The sequence below is a fragment of the Dromaius novaehollandiae genome, chromosome 23 (genome assembly GCF_036370855.1).
Source record: "Dromaius novaehollandiae isolate bDroNov1 chromosome 23, bDroNov1.hap1, whole genome shotgun sequence".
In the NCBI taxonomy this organism is placed as follows: domain Eukaryota; kingdom Metazoa; phylum Chordata; class Aves; order Casuariiformes; family Dromaiidae; genus Dromaius; species Dromaius novaehollandiae.
In genome coordinates this window covers 9,964,270-9,980,580 of record NC_088120.1, presented here as the reverse complement: position 1 = coordinate 9,980,580, position 16,311 = coordinate 9,964,270, and the positions used below count along the sequence as shown (strand labels likewise).

The 16,311-nt window shown below is 41.5% G+C and overlaps 1 protein-coding gene across 2 annotated transcripts; it reads left to right on the top strand.

The window, feature by feature from the left end:
* The first annotated feature begins 718 nt into the window (after positions 1-718).
* On the top strand, positions 719-16,102 carry SFPQ (splicing factor proline and glutamine rich). Of its 2 annotated transcripts, XM_026104652.2 has the most exons (12): positions 719-1,482; positions 1,924-2,112; positions 2,201-2,502; positions 2,635-2,730; positions 4,139-4,335; positions 4,629-4,713; positions 4,989-5,106; positions 5,336-5,384; positions 5,464-5,585; positions 14,681-14,725; positions 15,005-15,079; positions 16,019-16,102. In XM_026104652.2, exons 1-10 carry the CDS (start codon positions 832-834, stop codon positions 14,699-14,701), a joined length of 1,830 nt encoding a protein of 609 aa, XP_025960437.1. In that variant the 5' UTR covers positions 719-831; the 3' UTR covers positions 14,702-14,725; positions 15,005-15,079; positions 16,019-16,102. The 2 variants fall into 2 exon arrangements, with proteins under 2 accessions (XP_025960437.1, XP_025960435.1); XM_026104650.2 differs by lacking the exons at positions 14,681-14,725; positions 15,005-15,079; positions 16,019-16,102 and adding an exon at positions 8,282-8,727.
* Positions 16,103-16,311: the final 209 nt, after the last annotated feature.

The window sequence follows — 16,311 nt, the reverse complement described above, 5'->3', positions numbered from 1 at the left end:
AAGGAAAATATTCATTTATGCTACTTCCCTGTTAGGCATTTCCAGCAAAATAGGGTAAAACAGTAGTAACTTAAACCTCCCACACTGGAGTTGTGTTTCCACTCTCCATTAATGATCAGATAAATCAAAGCATAATTCTTCATACCAAGCGTGCTTTCAAAGCAGAAATTAAAGCTACCGACAGTGTTAAAAGTAGGCAAATATATTCATGTGGAAATATATTAAAACCCAGCCCCTTTTCCTTTCTCTCCCTTCCCCCCGGCTAAAGCGTTTGGCTGCTGTCCGGGGCGCTGTACGGCCCAGAGGCTCCGCTCCGCCTGCGGCGGGTGATCGCGGAGCTGCCCAGCAGGCCGGCCGGAGCCGCCGCAGCCCCGGGGGCAGCGGGGCGCGGAGGAGCCTTAGGCCTGCGGCCCGCGCGGCGCCGGCGCTCGAGTGACTCCTCGGTCAGCCAATCGCAAACCAGCCTGCCTTCGTGACCTCGCCTCCCGCCGATCAAATTGCCCAATCGGCATGCGGGAGGTTAACGGATCGTTCCGTCCAAACGTCCGCCGTCAAATGAGCCAATCAATAGAGGGCAAGTTCCTTACCAATGGGATCAAAGAATCCGCGGAATGGAGGCTCGCTATTGGTCACTCTGGCTATCGGTCTCTGGCGTTACGGCCGGTGGTTGGCTAGCGGGGCGGAGTGGGTGGTTTCCGGGGGCGGGGAAGCTATATAAGGGGCGGACAAAGGCGGCGGCGAGGCCGTTCAGCTAGCCGCCATTTTGAGCAGAGGGCTCCGAGGAGAAGCAGTCGCCGCCGGAGCACCACTTCTTCTCCTCCTTCCTCCACCATGTCGCGGGATCGGTTCCGTAGCCGTGGCGGCGGGGGAGGCGGCTTCCACCGGCGAGGAGGCGGCGGCGGCCGCGGCGGCCCGAACCACGATTTCCGCTCTCCGCCGCCCGGCATGGGTATGGGCCAGAACCGCGGCCCCATGGGGGGCGGCCCGCAGGGCCCGGGCGGCCCGCCGGGCGGAGGCCCCAAACCCGAGCCTCCGAAGCCGCCCGCCTCGACCTCCGCGCCGCCTTCCTCGTCCTCTTCGGCCGCTGCCACCACGGCGGGGCCTGCCGGCAGCCAGGCCGGCCCGGGGGCGCCTCCGCCGTCCGCGCTGCCCGCGGGGCAGCCGCCGCAGCAACAGGCCCAGGTGTCCGCGCCCCCCTCGACGCCCTCCGGCCCGGGAGGGCAGCAGCAATCGCAGCCGAAGCCGAGCCCCAGCCCCACCCCCGCCGGCGGCCCCAAGAAAGGACAAGGACAGTCGCCCGGCGGCGGGCCCAAGGGACCGGGCGGCCCTCCGCAGGGGCCGGGCGGGCCGCACAAGGGCGGGCCGGGGCACCGCGGCGGGCCGGGCGGGGAGCCGCGCGGCCGCGGGCAGCAGCACCAGGGACAGCAGAGCCTCTCCTCGCAGCAGGGCCCGGGCGGCGGCGGCGAGAAGCTCTCGGACGAGGTGAGTCACGGCGCCTCCCCCCTTCCCCCTCCCCGAGCGACAAGATGGCGGCGGCTGCGGCCGGGCTCGGCGGTCCCGCGCGCTCCCGCCGCCATCTTGAGGGGAGGAGCGCGCGGGGCGGGGGCGGCGGGGCCCGCGGGAGGCCCGGCAGAGGGCGAGCCGAGCGCGGCCGGGCCGGCCCGGGAGGCGGCGGCGAGCACTGGCGGCGCCGGCCGCAGGCGGCCGCTGGGGACGGGTAAACATAATGTGCATGTTCCCTAGGTGCCCAGGCAGCTCCCGAGCGCGGCCTGCGGGGTCTGGCAGCAGGGGTTTGTATTCGCTCGCGGCGCCGATGGGAGTGCGTGGGGCTTATCTTCGCGGGAGAAGCCCGCAGCTTCGCGCTGCGGTGAGCGGCAGGGCTGCGCCCGCAGGGAGTGCTTGAGCTGCTCTGCTTCCTCCTAGGGCTTTAAAGCAAACCTGTCTCTCCTGAGGCGGCCCGGGGAGAAGACCTATACTCAGCGTTGCCGTTTGTTTGTTGGGAATTTGCCTGCCGATATCACAGATGAAGACTTCAAAAGACTGTTTGCCAAATATGGGGAGCCAGGAGAGGTTTTTATCAACAAGGGGAAAGGATTTGGATTCATTAAATTGGTAGGCTTTCATACCGTACGTTCGTTTAATTCTCACAAAATAGTGAATTATAACATCATTCTAAAACTGGATCTTAAACTTTCCTTAGGAATCCAGAGCTCTTGCAGAAATTGCAAAGGCAGAACTGGATGATACCCCCATGAGGGGTCGACAGCTTCGTGTTCGATTTGCCACACATGCTGCTGCTCTTTCAGTGCGTAATCTTTCACCCTATGTGTCCAACGAGTTATTGGAGGAAGCTTTTTCCCAGTTTGGTCCAGTGGAAAGAGCTGTTGTGATTGTGGATGATCGAGGCCGATCAACAGGAAAAGGCATTGTTGAATTTGCATCAAAGCCAGCTGCAAGAAAGGCATTTGAACGGTGTACTGAAGGAGTGTTTTTGTTGACAACGTAAGTGTTTTGCTTTTTCAGGATTCTGTGAGTAGCATACAAATCTTAAACTGAGTGAAATTCTTATTTCCCTACCATTTTTCAGAATGGAGATTTCAATGGAAAAATAAAATGAATATTTTTTTTGTTCAGCACTCCCAGGCCAGTTATTGTGGAACCGCTGGAGCAACTGGATGATGAAGATGGTCTTCCAGAAAAGCTTGCCCAGAAGAATCCGATGTATCAAAAGTAGGCACTATCCCTTGGTGTAGAGTAATAGTAATAGATGACAGATGCATGCTAGTTTATTTTCTCTGCCTGAAAGAAATAGAGTAATTTTTTAGAAACAAGCTATGAATTTTGAGTGTAGTACTTCTCAATTCTCGATTTTGGTAATAGCCATTTCTTTAACGGTAAGGTAACATTCTTACAGTTGCTACCATCAATTATGAAATGTTACTTTTGATTAGTATATTCACTCAGCATTACTTAAACAATTTCTACATTGTATCACAAAGAATAACAGAGTAAAGCATAAACACCCAGCACAGTAACAGTATTTCTCTGTTGGGAAATGTAGAAACCTGCTTGTGCAGCTCTGGAGAATCAGACTTCCAACTCATTGCTCATGTAATACTGAGAATTGTTGCCTCATTTAAAGATGAGGCACATACCAAGTTGATGCTTCCGTAAGGACTTTAAGAACTAGTACTAAGAGTATGAAAGGAAAAATAAAACACAATATTAAGTGGTAACATGACTGAAAACTAAAAAGTCTGAATTTGGCTTATGAGACTGATCAGTGGATATGAAAATGGAGTGGTAGGTTTGGGTCTACAGGAGTCTCAAGTGCTAGCATTATGCTAAGCGCTGTACATTGAGCCTGTTGCTTGTCCTAGAAATGTTGTATATTTCACATTGTAAAAGGGAGTGGAGGGGGGAGATCCTTGAGTCTTGTTTATATAAGGAAATGTTTGAAATTTATGCTGTGATCAAAAATATAAACTGTTTTGAGATAGTGTCTTTAAAAATATTTAGTGTATTTTTTTTGTTTTAAAACAATTCTAAAAGCTAGTGTATAGAAAGTTTTCAGATCCTTCTAGTTTTGTTCCATCAGGTACTGATTCTTAGCTTCCAGTTTCTTTATGTGGCAGAACAAGCTTGTCAGCCTTCAGGCTTTTTAAGGCTATCTGGATTAAAGTAAACATTGTTAATAGCCTTTTAATGCTGTGCTTTGGGTAAGTCAGCATTGAAAAATCTGTCCCTCCCGAATAGCTGTACCTACTCTGACCATGTCTGTCTATCAGTGTTTTGCCTCTGGTAGTTGCTAATAGCAGAGTATTTAGAATTTAAGACGTTAGAGAAACAAGGTAAACAAGCAGTGAAACCAGAAGCTGAACAGATTTGGTAGGGAAGCAATTGTGCAGAAGTCTCCTTATTTGCTTTTTGTAGTCCTTGAAAGAATTTGTATTAAATGTTCGAATCCATGCAATGTACTTTTCTCACTATTCTGTCACAGCAAGTTTTATATCACATGGTTGTGGAGGAATATTTTCTGAGTTCCTTTGATGTAATTTTTCCTGTTCTGCTTGTGATCTTAAATTGACCTTCAGTTTCCAGGCTTATGCAGCTTGAATGAACATCATCTTTTCTACAGGGAAAGAGAGACTCCTCCCCGTTTTGCTCAGCCTGGCAGTTTTGAATTTGAATATTCCCAGAGGTGGAAATCTTTAGATGAAATGGAAAAACAGCAGAGAGAGCAAGTGGCAAAAAACATGAAAGATGCTAAGGACAAACTTGAAAGTGAGATGGAAGATGCTTATCATGAACATCAGGCAAACCTTTTGCGTCAAGGTAATTGGTTCTGAAACTTTACCCCATTAGCTTAAATGCATTTCAGATGGCTTTGTGAATAACTTCTTGCTACGTTCTGCTAAATAGAAATTGAGAATTTTGGTCTTGAAAGCAAACACCTTGTAAGGTTAATTTTTCAGTTGTGTTTTGAGTGGAGTATTGTTACTTAGAAAAGTAGTGACATGCTGAAAGTTGGTGCTTGTCATAATGTAGATGAAGTGGATCCATTTCAAGTATGAGCTTAATCTGAGAGATGAATTTGTGAAACAACTTTTGACATTTAATTTTTGTAGACCTTATGAGGCGTCAGGAAGAATTGAGACGTATGGAAGAACTTCATAATCAGGAAATGCAGAAGCGCAAGGAAATTCAGCTGAGGTTGGTTTTTTCCCATGTTTTTTGTGCATTTGTGTATGTCTTCAAGTGACTTTTTTCAAACAGCATTGCTGCTTTGGTTTGTTTATGTGAAATTGAACTGCAGTGGAGGTTTTTCTTTGAGTATTTGAGCACTTTTCTTTCCTCTGAAGTGTAATGATTCAGTAACTTGTAGAACCCCCAGTGCATACTAAGTGGTTTCTTGTCGTGTAAGTGATGTTCATTAGATGTTGAATGTGTTACTCCTGAGTTTTAACAGCCTATCTTGGAATGATCAGGCAGGAGGAAGAGCGCCGCAGACGGGAAGAGGAAATGATGATACGTCAGCGAGAAATGGAAGAACAAATGAGAAGACAGAGGGAAGAGAATTATAGTAGAATGGGTTACATGGATCCAGTAAGTGAAATTATGATGTTTCCTGGATATATTACCGTGTTCAGGGATTTCCAGAATTTTTTGGATGTGTTTTAAAGGTTTAATGCATTTTGCTTCCCTTCAGTTAGGTGATGGGATTTCTCTGTGTGTGTAGATGAAACGATAATTGGCTGTATAGTTGCTTTATCTCCTGAAAGGTATGGATTTCATTAATTGATTCTCTATGCTAAAAGTTCTTTCTTCTACGCAGAGAGAGAGAGACATGAGAATGGGTGGTGCCACCACAATGAACATGGGAGGTAAAGAATTTTTTGATAATAACTTTATGTGGTTAACTTAGAAATTGTCAGAATATGATTATATATTTTTCTTTCTTAGATCCTTATGCTTCTGCAGCCCAGAAATTTCCACCTCTCGGAGGTGGTGGCGGCATAGGTTATGAAGCTAATCCAGGAGTTGGCCAAGCAGCCATGAGTGGTTCTATGATGGGAAGTGACATGGTAACGTATCCTGTGGTGGCTTTAGTTTAGCACAAGGAAAATGTTGCAGTTGGAAATTGAGTTTCTTTACTGGTATTTGGATGGTTGTGTAAACTTCTTTTCTAACTGCTGACTTTCTTGTCAGGTATTTAACGTGGAGGACTAGTTTGGCGACATGTAGTATTAGTTTAGTTTTTAACCATTATGGTAGCTTACATAGTCGGAAGTTGTTCGTAAGCAAATTCAAATGTGCTGTTAAGCATATTTGCAGTTAACTGATTTTATTGGAGTTTGGAATTTCTGCATCACCGTTAGGCTTGGAAGGATTTTTCATAAATTGATGTTTCAGAATACAGTTTTCTTTTAAAAATTGCCTATTTTCTGATATGGTTAGAGAACTACAAATTGCAGAGTTAAAATACATAATTATGTAGTAGTTCTTAAGTAATTTGGCATTCTATATTTATGACCAGGTGAGACCTTTGTTCTCCTTTCCAGAGTATAACATTACATTTATTTTTCCCCTTCCAAGCCTAGTTAGAATTGATGCATGTTGGTGTGGATATGCTGTTAATTCAAAATCTGTACTCATGTCTAAGCAGCAGATTAACTTAAGTAATCATGGTAAACAGCATATCATTTATTCTGTATGCTGATGTTTGCCATAGAAGAGCAGAAATGCAGTTTTTTTAGCTTTAGTATGTTCCAGTGTTCCTTGACTGCAGCCATTTTGTGGTTCCTATCTTATACAGGAATGATAGCCTGTTCTTACTTGTTGTTTCCTCCTTGTTGGGCATGACTACAGGTAGAGTTTCTTAAAGTACTGCATATCTCGTGTTTAGAGGTATGTTTCCAAACAGTACATTTTTGGCACACTATATGTGTGAAAGGGCTTTGAGCCTGCTTGGTGTTATCACACTGAAGCAATACTGATAGATTAAAGAAATGCTTAATGGGTAGGATGGAAATCTGTTGGTTCAGGTCGTGATACTAGTGTGCTTCCACCCTCCTTATAAAGGGTGTACTCTCTGTGGCACAAGCTGAAGTAAATGATTTTTGGGTGGGTTTAGGCCTCTGGCTTAATTGGTGAGCTACCATAGTAGCTTGTCAAGTATCTTCTGCTTTTATGGGAACCAGATCTTTGGAATCATAACTTTGCAGAGCATCAGTGATTCAGTAGACAGTGCCGGTGGCCTTAATGTATCTATAATCTACTGATGATATATTTAAGCAGTTCATAAATTTTCAGTGAACAGTTAGGCAGTCTGTGGTGAATGCTGTGTACGTTTTTTCTCCTTCTGAAATTCATGGTACAGGTGCATGCTGAACTTGTGTAATACCTGAAAACGTGATATGGTCAAAATGTGTGACAGATGGTTTAACTGTCTTGAGTTTCTTAGGACAGGGATCTCTGCTACACAGTACTGTCCCAGTTACTGAGCTAATATCTTTAAAAAGAAGTGCAGGCAGACATAAGCTGTCATGAAACTAAGTACTATTTCTGAAATTCCTTTCTTGGAAGGATTGAAATTAACTTTCAGAAGCCAAGAACTCAGAGGTGTGAATTACTACAGTTGCAGATACCTTTTGTAACAAACTGAACCTACTTACCATTGTTCTGTTACTCGGTAGTGGAAAACTTACTTGAAATGAAAGTTTAAAGCTATCTTTGACTTTCTGATTTGTCAGTTCTGTAGATCAAACGCTGATCACATCTACTGATACAGTAACTGAATGAAGTACATGCAACTATAGAGGTACTAGTAAAGATATCTGGAGTCTCTGCTTTATTGCAGGGTAATCTGGCTTTTACATCTCAGTATATGAAGCCTTTCAACACTGTAAAGTTCTAGTGAATTTTCCAAGAGCTTGTGATGAAGGTGGGGTGGGAAGGGAGATATTTACTGGATGCACACAAGCCTTTGTGCATAGTTCTACCTTGAAACACTGAATAAAACGCAGTTCTTTGAACACGTTTTGCATACGATGCAGCAGCAGTTCTGAAGTACGTGGGACTTAATAAATGCAAGTCTTTTGATCCAGCAATTGTTGCGTTGCTTAGGTAAATCACTGGTCATTAGCTTTTCACATTTTTTCTTCTTGTAATCCAGTAGTGCTCACTATCACATTTTTGATTACTACTTAAGGCCTCTGCAGTTTAGTCAGCAGACCGTAGTCTTAACCCCATCTTGAAAAGCACATGGTCTCTATTGCAGCACATGCCATTAACTGGTGAGTAGGCATTCTGTTTACAATGACATTTTATGAATGTCAGCTCATGCTTCAGTGAACTGAACTTACTGTCTCTGGCTAGGCTTACTGGGAAGCGACAGTGATGTAAGCTAAACTTTTACTGCACTAAAGGTGAGAAGTTTGCAAGCGATTTGCATTAACTTGGTTGAAAATTGCTAGAGATCAATGTGAAAAGTTGTTAATTCACATCTGCACTAATGCTTACATTTCTAGCACTGCAGGGAGGATCTGTTCTTTGTAACAGATGTATGAGAATGCATCAAGTGGGAACATACCTCAAGGCATGTATTACAATAAACTAATTTTTAAATTACCCTTTTTTCCTTTCTATGTTCCCGGTACCTGTGGATCGGCTCAATGGTGATTGTATCGACGAACCTTGACTACGGAACCTTCTAAAAATATATACTTAACACACATGGACATCAACTACATATAATGAACTGTTAATTCTGTTCCAATAGCGTCCTGAACGCTTTGGGCAGGGAGGTGCGGGGCCTGTGGGTGGCCAGGGTCCTAGAGGAATGGGGCCTGGAACGCCAACAGGATATGGTAGAGGGAGAGAAGAATATGAAGGCCCAAACAAAAAGCCCCGATTTTAGATGTGACCTGTAGTTTCATTCCAGTTTGTTTTTGTCTGTCTTGTTTAGACACCAACTTTTTAATTCTTGCATTTTAGTAAGAAAGCTACGTTTTTATGGATGTTAGAAACTTACTGACCTAATATTTGTAAGTGGTCTGTTTGGGCGAGTACAATTTAATTATGTAATGCAGTGTTTCAAAACAAATTTAGCTGTTTTTTTGATGTATAACGTCCCTAACTTGATGGCAGTGTACCTTGTGCCACTGAATTCCCAAAGTGTACCAACTTTTTTTTACTGTGCTTCAAATAAATAGAAAACTAAATGTAGTAATTCTTCTTGCCATTCATGGTTAAAAATATGAGGCTAAATACCACACCTTCAGCAGTAAACCAAATGAGTCTTGCGATTGAGGTCAAATTAGACCAGGGTGTGGAAAAGTAGCGAAGAGCAAGATCTTCTCCCCTAATCCTCTGCCTCTCGTTTAAGATGGGGTCAAATAGTAGCCTAATTTTCCAGTAGGTACAGATTTTTGAGCATTAATTGTGCTGCAATAAGGAAGCAAATGGAAATCTTGCAAGTGCTTTAAGATGCAGTAATGAAAGCTATGCTGCAAGTGATGATACAGTCCTGTAATGAATTTCAGATTTTAGCCATGGATAATGGGTGGTGGGATGGTAGCACTTACCACCTTGGCATTTACTGCTTGAAGTCTTCTAAAGACTTTAAGCAGAAGACTAGAAATGGTTATTTTAAAGTAAATCCATAGAATGCCTTGTATTGACTGACTTCCTAATTAAAGGATTGCTAATGTGATATTTATCTGCTGTTAAGCTGCCTGAGATTACAGGATCTGGCCTTGTTCAGTATTGTATACCTACCTGAAATCGCTTGGCAAAAAGACCAGAAGTGTTACTTAAGCGAATAGAGGAGAATCTGTTAATTTTATACTCTTAACTTGCTTATGTCCTCATGCTAATTGAGTGGACTAATTTGCATAGTTCAGAATTCAATTATTGTATTATTAAGGGGGCTGTAGAAACTGGTCTTAAACTTTGTAGCTTGTGGGTAAATTCTAAAAGCTGTATGCAAATACAGAAATTAGCATTCTTGCACGATGATTATCACTACTTTATTATTGATGTCTGCAGAAAATGCATCAAAAGTAGTATTTAAATCTGGAGTTTAATAGTTAATACTACACAGTGCAAATAAACTCCCTTTAAGGCTCTTTTGTAGAAGATTGGATGAATTTGTTAGCTTGCTGTCAATTTCATTAAGTCCCAGAAGAATTTCAAAGTGTTCTGGACTCATTGCTATAAGGTAGTTACTTTGCTTTTTATTGCATTGTACCAAATAAGCTGGGAACATGACTTCCCAGTGTAAAATGCCTTGGTGTTAATGCAGGATACCTCAACCTGCTTGGCACGAAGTAGGTAAACTTAGTGTGGCTGTACCTTCACACAATTCCCCAGCTGCTGAGCATTCTGTGAATAGCTTTTAATCTTCTGAAGAACTTTCCATTCCTTGTGTTGAGTATTGGCTAATTCTAAATTCTATGTTAAATTTTCTCTGTGGTTAAAACGTTAGTGTCAGTTTGCAATATCTTAGAGTGCAGATGATCCCTCTTGAAGTACTCACTGTAAGTGCTGTTACTCCTTAAATGTAAAAATACTAGCATGTTGTGAAATGTTGATACCAGGTAATGCTGACTTTGAATATGAAGTGCACTAAATAGTGACTCAGCTGGTTTGGTGAATGTTTCTATTTTCCCAGAAAAGTTTGGGGGTAGATAACATGATACCACAATGAATTGCTACTCAGGAAATTTCAAACTGGCAGTTCCTAAACTGCAGACCAAGTATTGGGGAGTCCTTGTATTGGATACTTAGTTTAAAAATCAGCAGTCCAGCTGCAATTTGCTTTATTTAAGTAGGATTAAATAATGCGTATATTATCTGGAGGGTGTTCATGGGACACCCACAAAAGGTGAAGGTGTCTGAGGTGGGGAATTCTGAACGTAAACATTACATTAATTTTTTCAGTTTATTTTTCAGATTACATGTCATTCTTTATTAAAGAGATGCTGGTGCATATCCTAAAGTATGTTCTTTTGTAGTTCTGTAACTTTGAAGAGTGAAGGATGCTGATGTCCTTGTACCTTACAGAGGTTGTCTTTTGGTACCCCTGTTTGTACGTAAGCTATTGTTGCTAGGTATTAAAAATGGACAAGTTGCAAAACTGTGATTAGTAAATCTACTGAAAGATTTGGCAGTTTTCAAAACATCTGAAAGTTTGGTTAAATCTAGCCTGGTAGCTGCATAAGCAGAATTTCTAAAACAAGTTCTGCTTTGAGTTGCATGTATTAAACAGGTATACTGTTAACTAGCCAACTTGATTTCAAGACCTTTTAAAGGTGGTGTCTTAAAAGCTGGCAAACATACCAATTTTAAAATCTGGTAAAGTTGTTAAATGGGGGAGGTGAGATAGTTATGTTCCTTCGATCTGTTCCTATGAGGCTTTGGACCTTTTCATAAAATCAGATTTATATAATTGAATTTTTAAAACTATTTAGAAAAGTGCTTGGTTGGTCAGACCTGTTTTTGGATGGTCTGGATCACGTAACATTTTTGTACTGGACTTGGAGGACATTGGCTGTTGCAATTTAGCTTGCTTTAACAAAATTGAGCCCATTTTGACAGTTATCTCTAAAAACTCTGCAGCATGTAGCAACTGGTATCTTTATCTTCACACTTTCTCATAAATTAATACAGAATCTTATCTTTTGGTGTAGACACATCACACTACCTAATTATATATACAGCTGATGAGAAACTGAAACTGCTTTGAGATTTTGTGGTATTTTTATGGTAGAAAGAATTCTTGGCTTCTCCTTGGCAACCATTTACTGTGGCAGCAAATTTTTGCTGGAGTTTTTGAGACTGCAATTTACACTTAAAACTAGTGGCCTGCTACGTAACTGCACTTAGCCAGCATTTCTGCAGTTCATAACTGTGAGGAACGTAGTACCACAAATGGCAATGGACATTAGGACCCGGATGTAGTATTCCTGCTTGCTCCAAGATTCTCATTGCCGACTGCATACAGGTAGGTAACAAGCAATATAATATAACTTGGTGACTTTCTATGTAATCTTATACTGTGGGTATTCTGACATCACACTTCTGACTGTGGAATTACAGTGCAGCACTCTTCATACCTGTATACTAAGCTTACATCAAAGCTGCGTGGCTTTCGGTTTTGAGCTTTGTCTTGTTCAGAATCAATAAGCAACTTACTGTGATTCTTAGATAAGTATTTTCAGACCCGATTCCTTTGTACATATTGACTCGGCTTGTGTGGATTTTTCTTAGTTACAATGTAACAAAGATATTCTTAGATGAGCTCTGTGGGGAAGAGGGAGTGTGATCTTAACTCACTTTTAGGTACTACTAGTGCCTAGAAAAGGACCGTTTAAACTTTCTGTAGTGACAAAATGACCCATCGGCAGTGCATCCTTTTGTAGAGTCTTGGCTAAGCAGGAACTGCATTGATAATCACTGTTCTAGCCTCGTGTGAACTAAATGTGATAGTAACTTAAAGCTTGCTAATACAGTCAGCTTTAAGACTGATTTGGAGCATTTTTCAGGGCATACAAATGAAGGCCTAAAGGAATATTCCCATGAAGAGTTTCATAGAGCTTATTGGACATTTCAGTTGTTTTAATTAATCCTTGATTGACGGTCATAATACATTCAGCTGCCTTAATTGACAATATGGAGATTCTATATTTCTGTCTCTAGTACTCATCTTGGTAGTTAATATTAATGCTGAATTTAATTTTTCATCAGTCTTGGAGGATGTAATTCTAAAATCTTCATTACTAGAAATACTGATTGTAGCATTTTAGGGTTAACATGCTTACCTTTCCAGACTTCCAAATATGCTGGTCTCAGCTCTTTTTTTATTAGCTCTTGAACCTGAATTTCAAGGTCCCTTACTTCAGCACCTGATCTAGATCTTGTCTGATGCTCAAGAATATATTTCAGAGGTGGTATAATGTGTTTTCCCACTTGTTCTGCAAAGTTCTGCTTTGCATACTTGTTTCTGGTGTTATTGTCATATTTGGATACTTCTGTATTATCTTCCAGGAGTGACTCTTACTGTAAGCAGATGATCTACTGGACAGCTTTGCCCCCTGCTATAGGTTTCTTCTCATATTCCTTTGAAAACCTGAAGTAGCATCTGCACCTTAGACTCAAGATCATAACAACAGGTCTTTGGTTACACCACAGTGAGTGTAGCTGCACTCTAGCTAGTCCAGCAGTGACACCATTTGTCACAAAGTCAGTTTGTTTTTTTGGTGATGGCTTAATCTTACCTGTGAATAGAATTCAGTAACAAAACTGATGGCAGTATGCATACTGTCATATAGCAAAAATGAATTATTAGTTATCTTTAAACCAGTGCTCAGATCTAACCAGTTTTTCCAGTGTGCTCTGGATATGTGACTTTACCTGCAAGAATGTCGTGGAGGGGTTATTGGCACATCTGTCTTGTTCTACATACTTGAACTAACAGGTTTTTGACATTCCTAGAGCAAGCAATTTGTGACTGAACCATGGGTTTCATACTAGCTTTGATTGTTTGCAGTAATGAAACTTGGTGTGGTAGATGACTTAAAAGCAAATAGTCAATGTCTGCTCTAAGTCTGTAACAAGTGGGTACAAGAAATGACATTAAGTGCTTGCATTGTGTTTCATCTTGGTTTTCTCTCTGCGAAATACACTTTTTCTCAAAAGTTCATCTGAAGCTCAGAAGTGTGGTGTCAGAATACATATGCGTACCTGTTAGGCCCTCAGATCCAGATACTGGTGCTGTCAGGAGAGAGCACAGCATAGTGCGAATGGGGGCTTTACTGTAACATTAAGCATACAAAGTCTTGATTTGCTTGCAGTTTTCCCCATAGCTAAACACTGAGGCCTGTGAGTAGTTTTAGGACTTGAGCAGTAATGGGGTTGCATGTCTCTGTTAATCATTGCCAGCTGCAGTGACATGATCAGGAAGGCCAGTGTTTTGCTACATTATGTTAAATGAGGCTAAGCATGTTGGAAAGGATGCATAAAAAGTATGCTGTTCTGGGTCATGACTTGGCTTCTTCCACTACTAGCAAGTTTGGAACCAGCTGATTAGCTTCAGATTTTTCTCTCCATACCAGCTAGTGGGGTTCTTAAATAGCTGCTTACTGGAAAAGGAAAAAAAAAAAAAAGGGGAGGATTGGCCTTCTCCCACTTCTGTCATTGCTGCTAGATAATGATTGACAAGTTAGGACTTGGCTGTGCAATCCCGCAGTGGTCTGTGAATACCCCATCTCTATAAATGTTGCTTCTGAACACCAGTACTGAAGAGCTAACTGGGGAGGGTTGGGAGGAGTGTGGCTACAAGTGGATGATCCGGAGTGTTGAAAAGATGCACAAAGATATAGTATCCCTTATGCATGGTGTTTGTTGCTATGGCATAGAAAACAAAATGTGCATACTATACTTCCTGCTCCTGAGGGCTACGATAAAACCCAAGTGGTGGGTTTGAGACTAAACTTGAGCTGCTCCCTTTCTGGCCTGGCCAAATCATATTGTGACCATGGTGTGATTTGCCTCCCAACTAAAGGTGTGCAAAGAACATTGCATTACTTACATTCCTAGTTGCTGACCATTGCAGATTGCCCTCAACTTAGCTATAGTAAAAGGGTGGGTCTTCAGAATCTGTTGCTTGGAGTAAAAACAGTAGACTGTTAATGACAATCTCTAGTGTCTTCCTTTGGCTTTTGAAGCACTTCTAGGACTATTGAACTTGAGGGCTGCTAGGAATCGGGGACATTCCACTCATTCATGAAGGGGAAGGAAGAGGGCATTACCACAGGAGACAAACTAGGGTAAAATAACTGAAATAGCTTGACAAAATTGTTACATACCTTCACATAAGGGATAGTATACCTCTGGCTGCAATCAAACTTCATTGTACTCAGACTGGTGATTTACGGTTTGTGCTCAGACAAGGTGCAATTCTTCAGTCAACTACTTGCATATTCTTTCACCTCTCTACAAGTGTTTAGGCTAGCCTATTTCTGCCCCTTATTCTTTCACCTAATATTTTGGAGTAATTTGTAAATTCCCCCTCATAACTAATCAGTCCATGTATCTTAAAATCTTACTTCTAAGTTAGTTTTGAAATGGTCAGAATTTTCTGTGTATTACTATAGTAACTTCAATTGTTATCCTCTAGGTGAAGATGGAAGCTGAATGAAACCAGTGTGCTCATCCATGGGAGGTAAGCACAACTTCTAATCTTTCTCTTGTTCTGAATGGGTGAAATAAAGGGCTTTGTTCAGTCTATGAGTAACTGAGTTGCTGAATATTAAGAAATCTCTGTTAGTGAATACATGAGATCTGTAGGGTAGAATTTAATACTCTTCTTGCCAAGCTGTAGACTTGGGTTCCATCTTGCCTTGATACCATGCCAGCAGTGGTTCAAAAAAGTCTTCTGAGGTGTGTGTTTGAACAAAAGAATTCAAATTGCTATAGACATAACTTCTGAATCTTTCTGTAGTTCAGGAGCTGAGCATGAGCACATCCAGCATGATGTCCAGTGATGTGTGGAGGGACCAAGATAACAAGTGAACAAGTGAGTATGTAGTGTTGCTGGCTATTGAGTTCTTACAGCAGTGTATCACCTTAAATGATTTATCAAGTAGATCCTGCCTGAAAACTTATCTGGATTAATCTTGATTTTATGTAAAACTTAGGAATTTTTCTTTTGTAGAGGCAAGATATAGCCATAGTTTGAGGCTCTCAGCCCTGCAACATCAGATAAATCCTATCTCCTCAGTATTATAGGTGGTTAAACAAGATATAAGCTTTTTAAGTTCAAACACCATAAGAAGGTGTGAATAGGAGTGGGATGACTGTCCCAGATACTTCTCAAATGATAAGCTAACTAAAAATTGTTGTAAAAATTATTTTTCTGAAGTATTTTATATTTTTTCTGAAAGTGTTTTTCTAAAATATTAAGATTTCAAAATAACTTTGGAGATAAATTAACGTAAACAGGAACACAAGCAGATAGTGATTTAGGGAAATAAACTAACCTGCAGAACTGGAATTAATGAAACTTAACCTCTAACTTGCCACTTACATTTAAGTACAAAGGGGAACTTTAAATGCTTAAAATCTCATATGAGGGGCAACATGCAAAATACATTAAATACATGAGTGATGGGCAAGTAACAGCTCAAATATACCACAACTGAACATGTGGGACATGAAGTCAGTAAGACCCACTTGGTGAATTCCTATTGAATTTTGTGTAATTCCCAACTAGTCCCCTTGTTTCTAGGGTATTAAGATAGAAAGCAATTTCAGATCTTTAAAATTTATGAAGTTGATGAAAATGTGAATGCTATTTGTTTAATCTTAAGTCTGTGATGAGAATTTAAAATGCTAGGGAATGTTTGACAAGGTACGTGATCTTTGTGATGTGCTGACACCCTTTTCATGTCATGTTGTGTGAGACTTCTGGTGGCATTTTTAATGATCTTGCTAACTTTGTGCTTTGCACTTGCAGAAGAAGATGGAGTCCAAATGCAGTGAAGAGGAGCAAGGAACATAATAGCCTTTTTTAAAATAAAATACTGAGTTTTCTTATAAATGACTTCTGTTTTATTTTAGAGTGTATTCTGTGAGTAACCCAGCAATTTAGCATATGATATTGAATGAATTTGAGAGACTGCCATAAATGAAGTTGTAGAAGGGGATGCAGAATGTGATTGGAGCACTGGAGTGAGAGGGGCTTGAGTGATTGAATCCTGTTCTCTGCTATGACAAGTACATGAAATATGTAAGCACTCATAACTAATA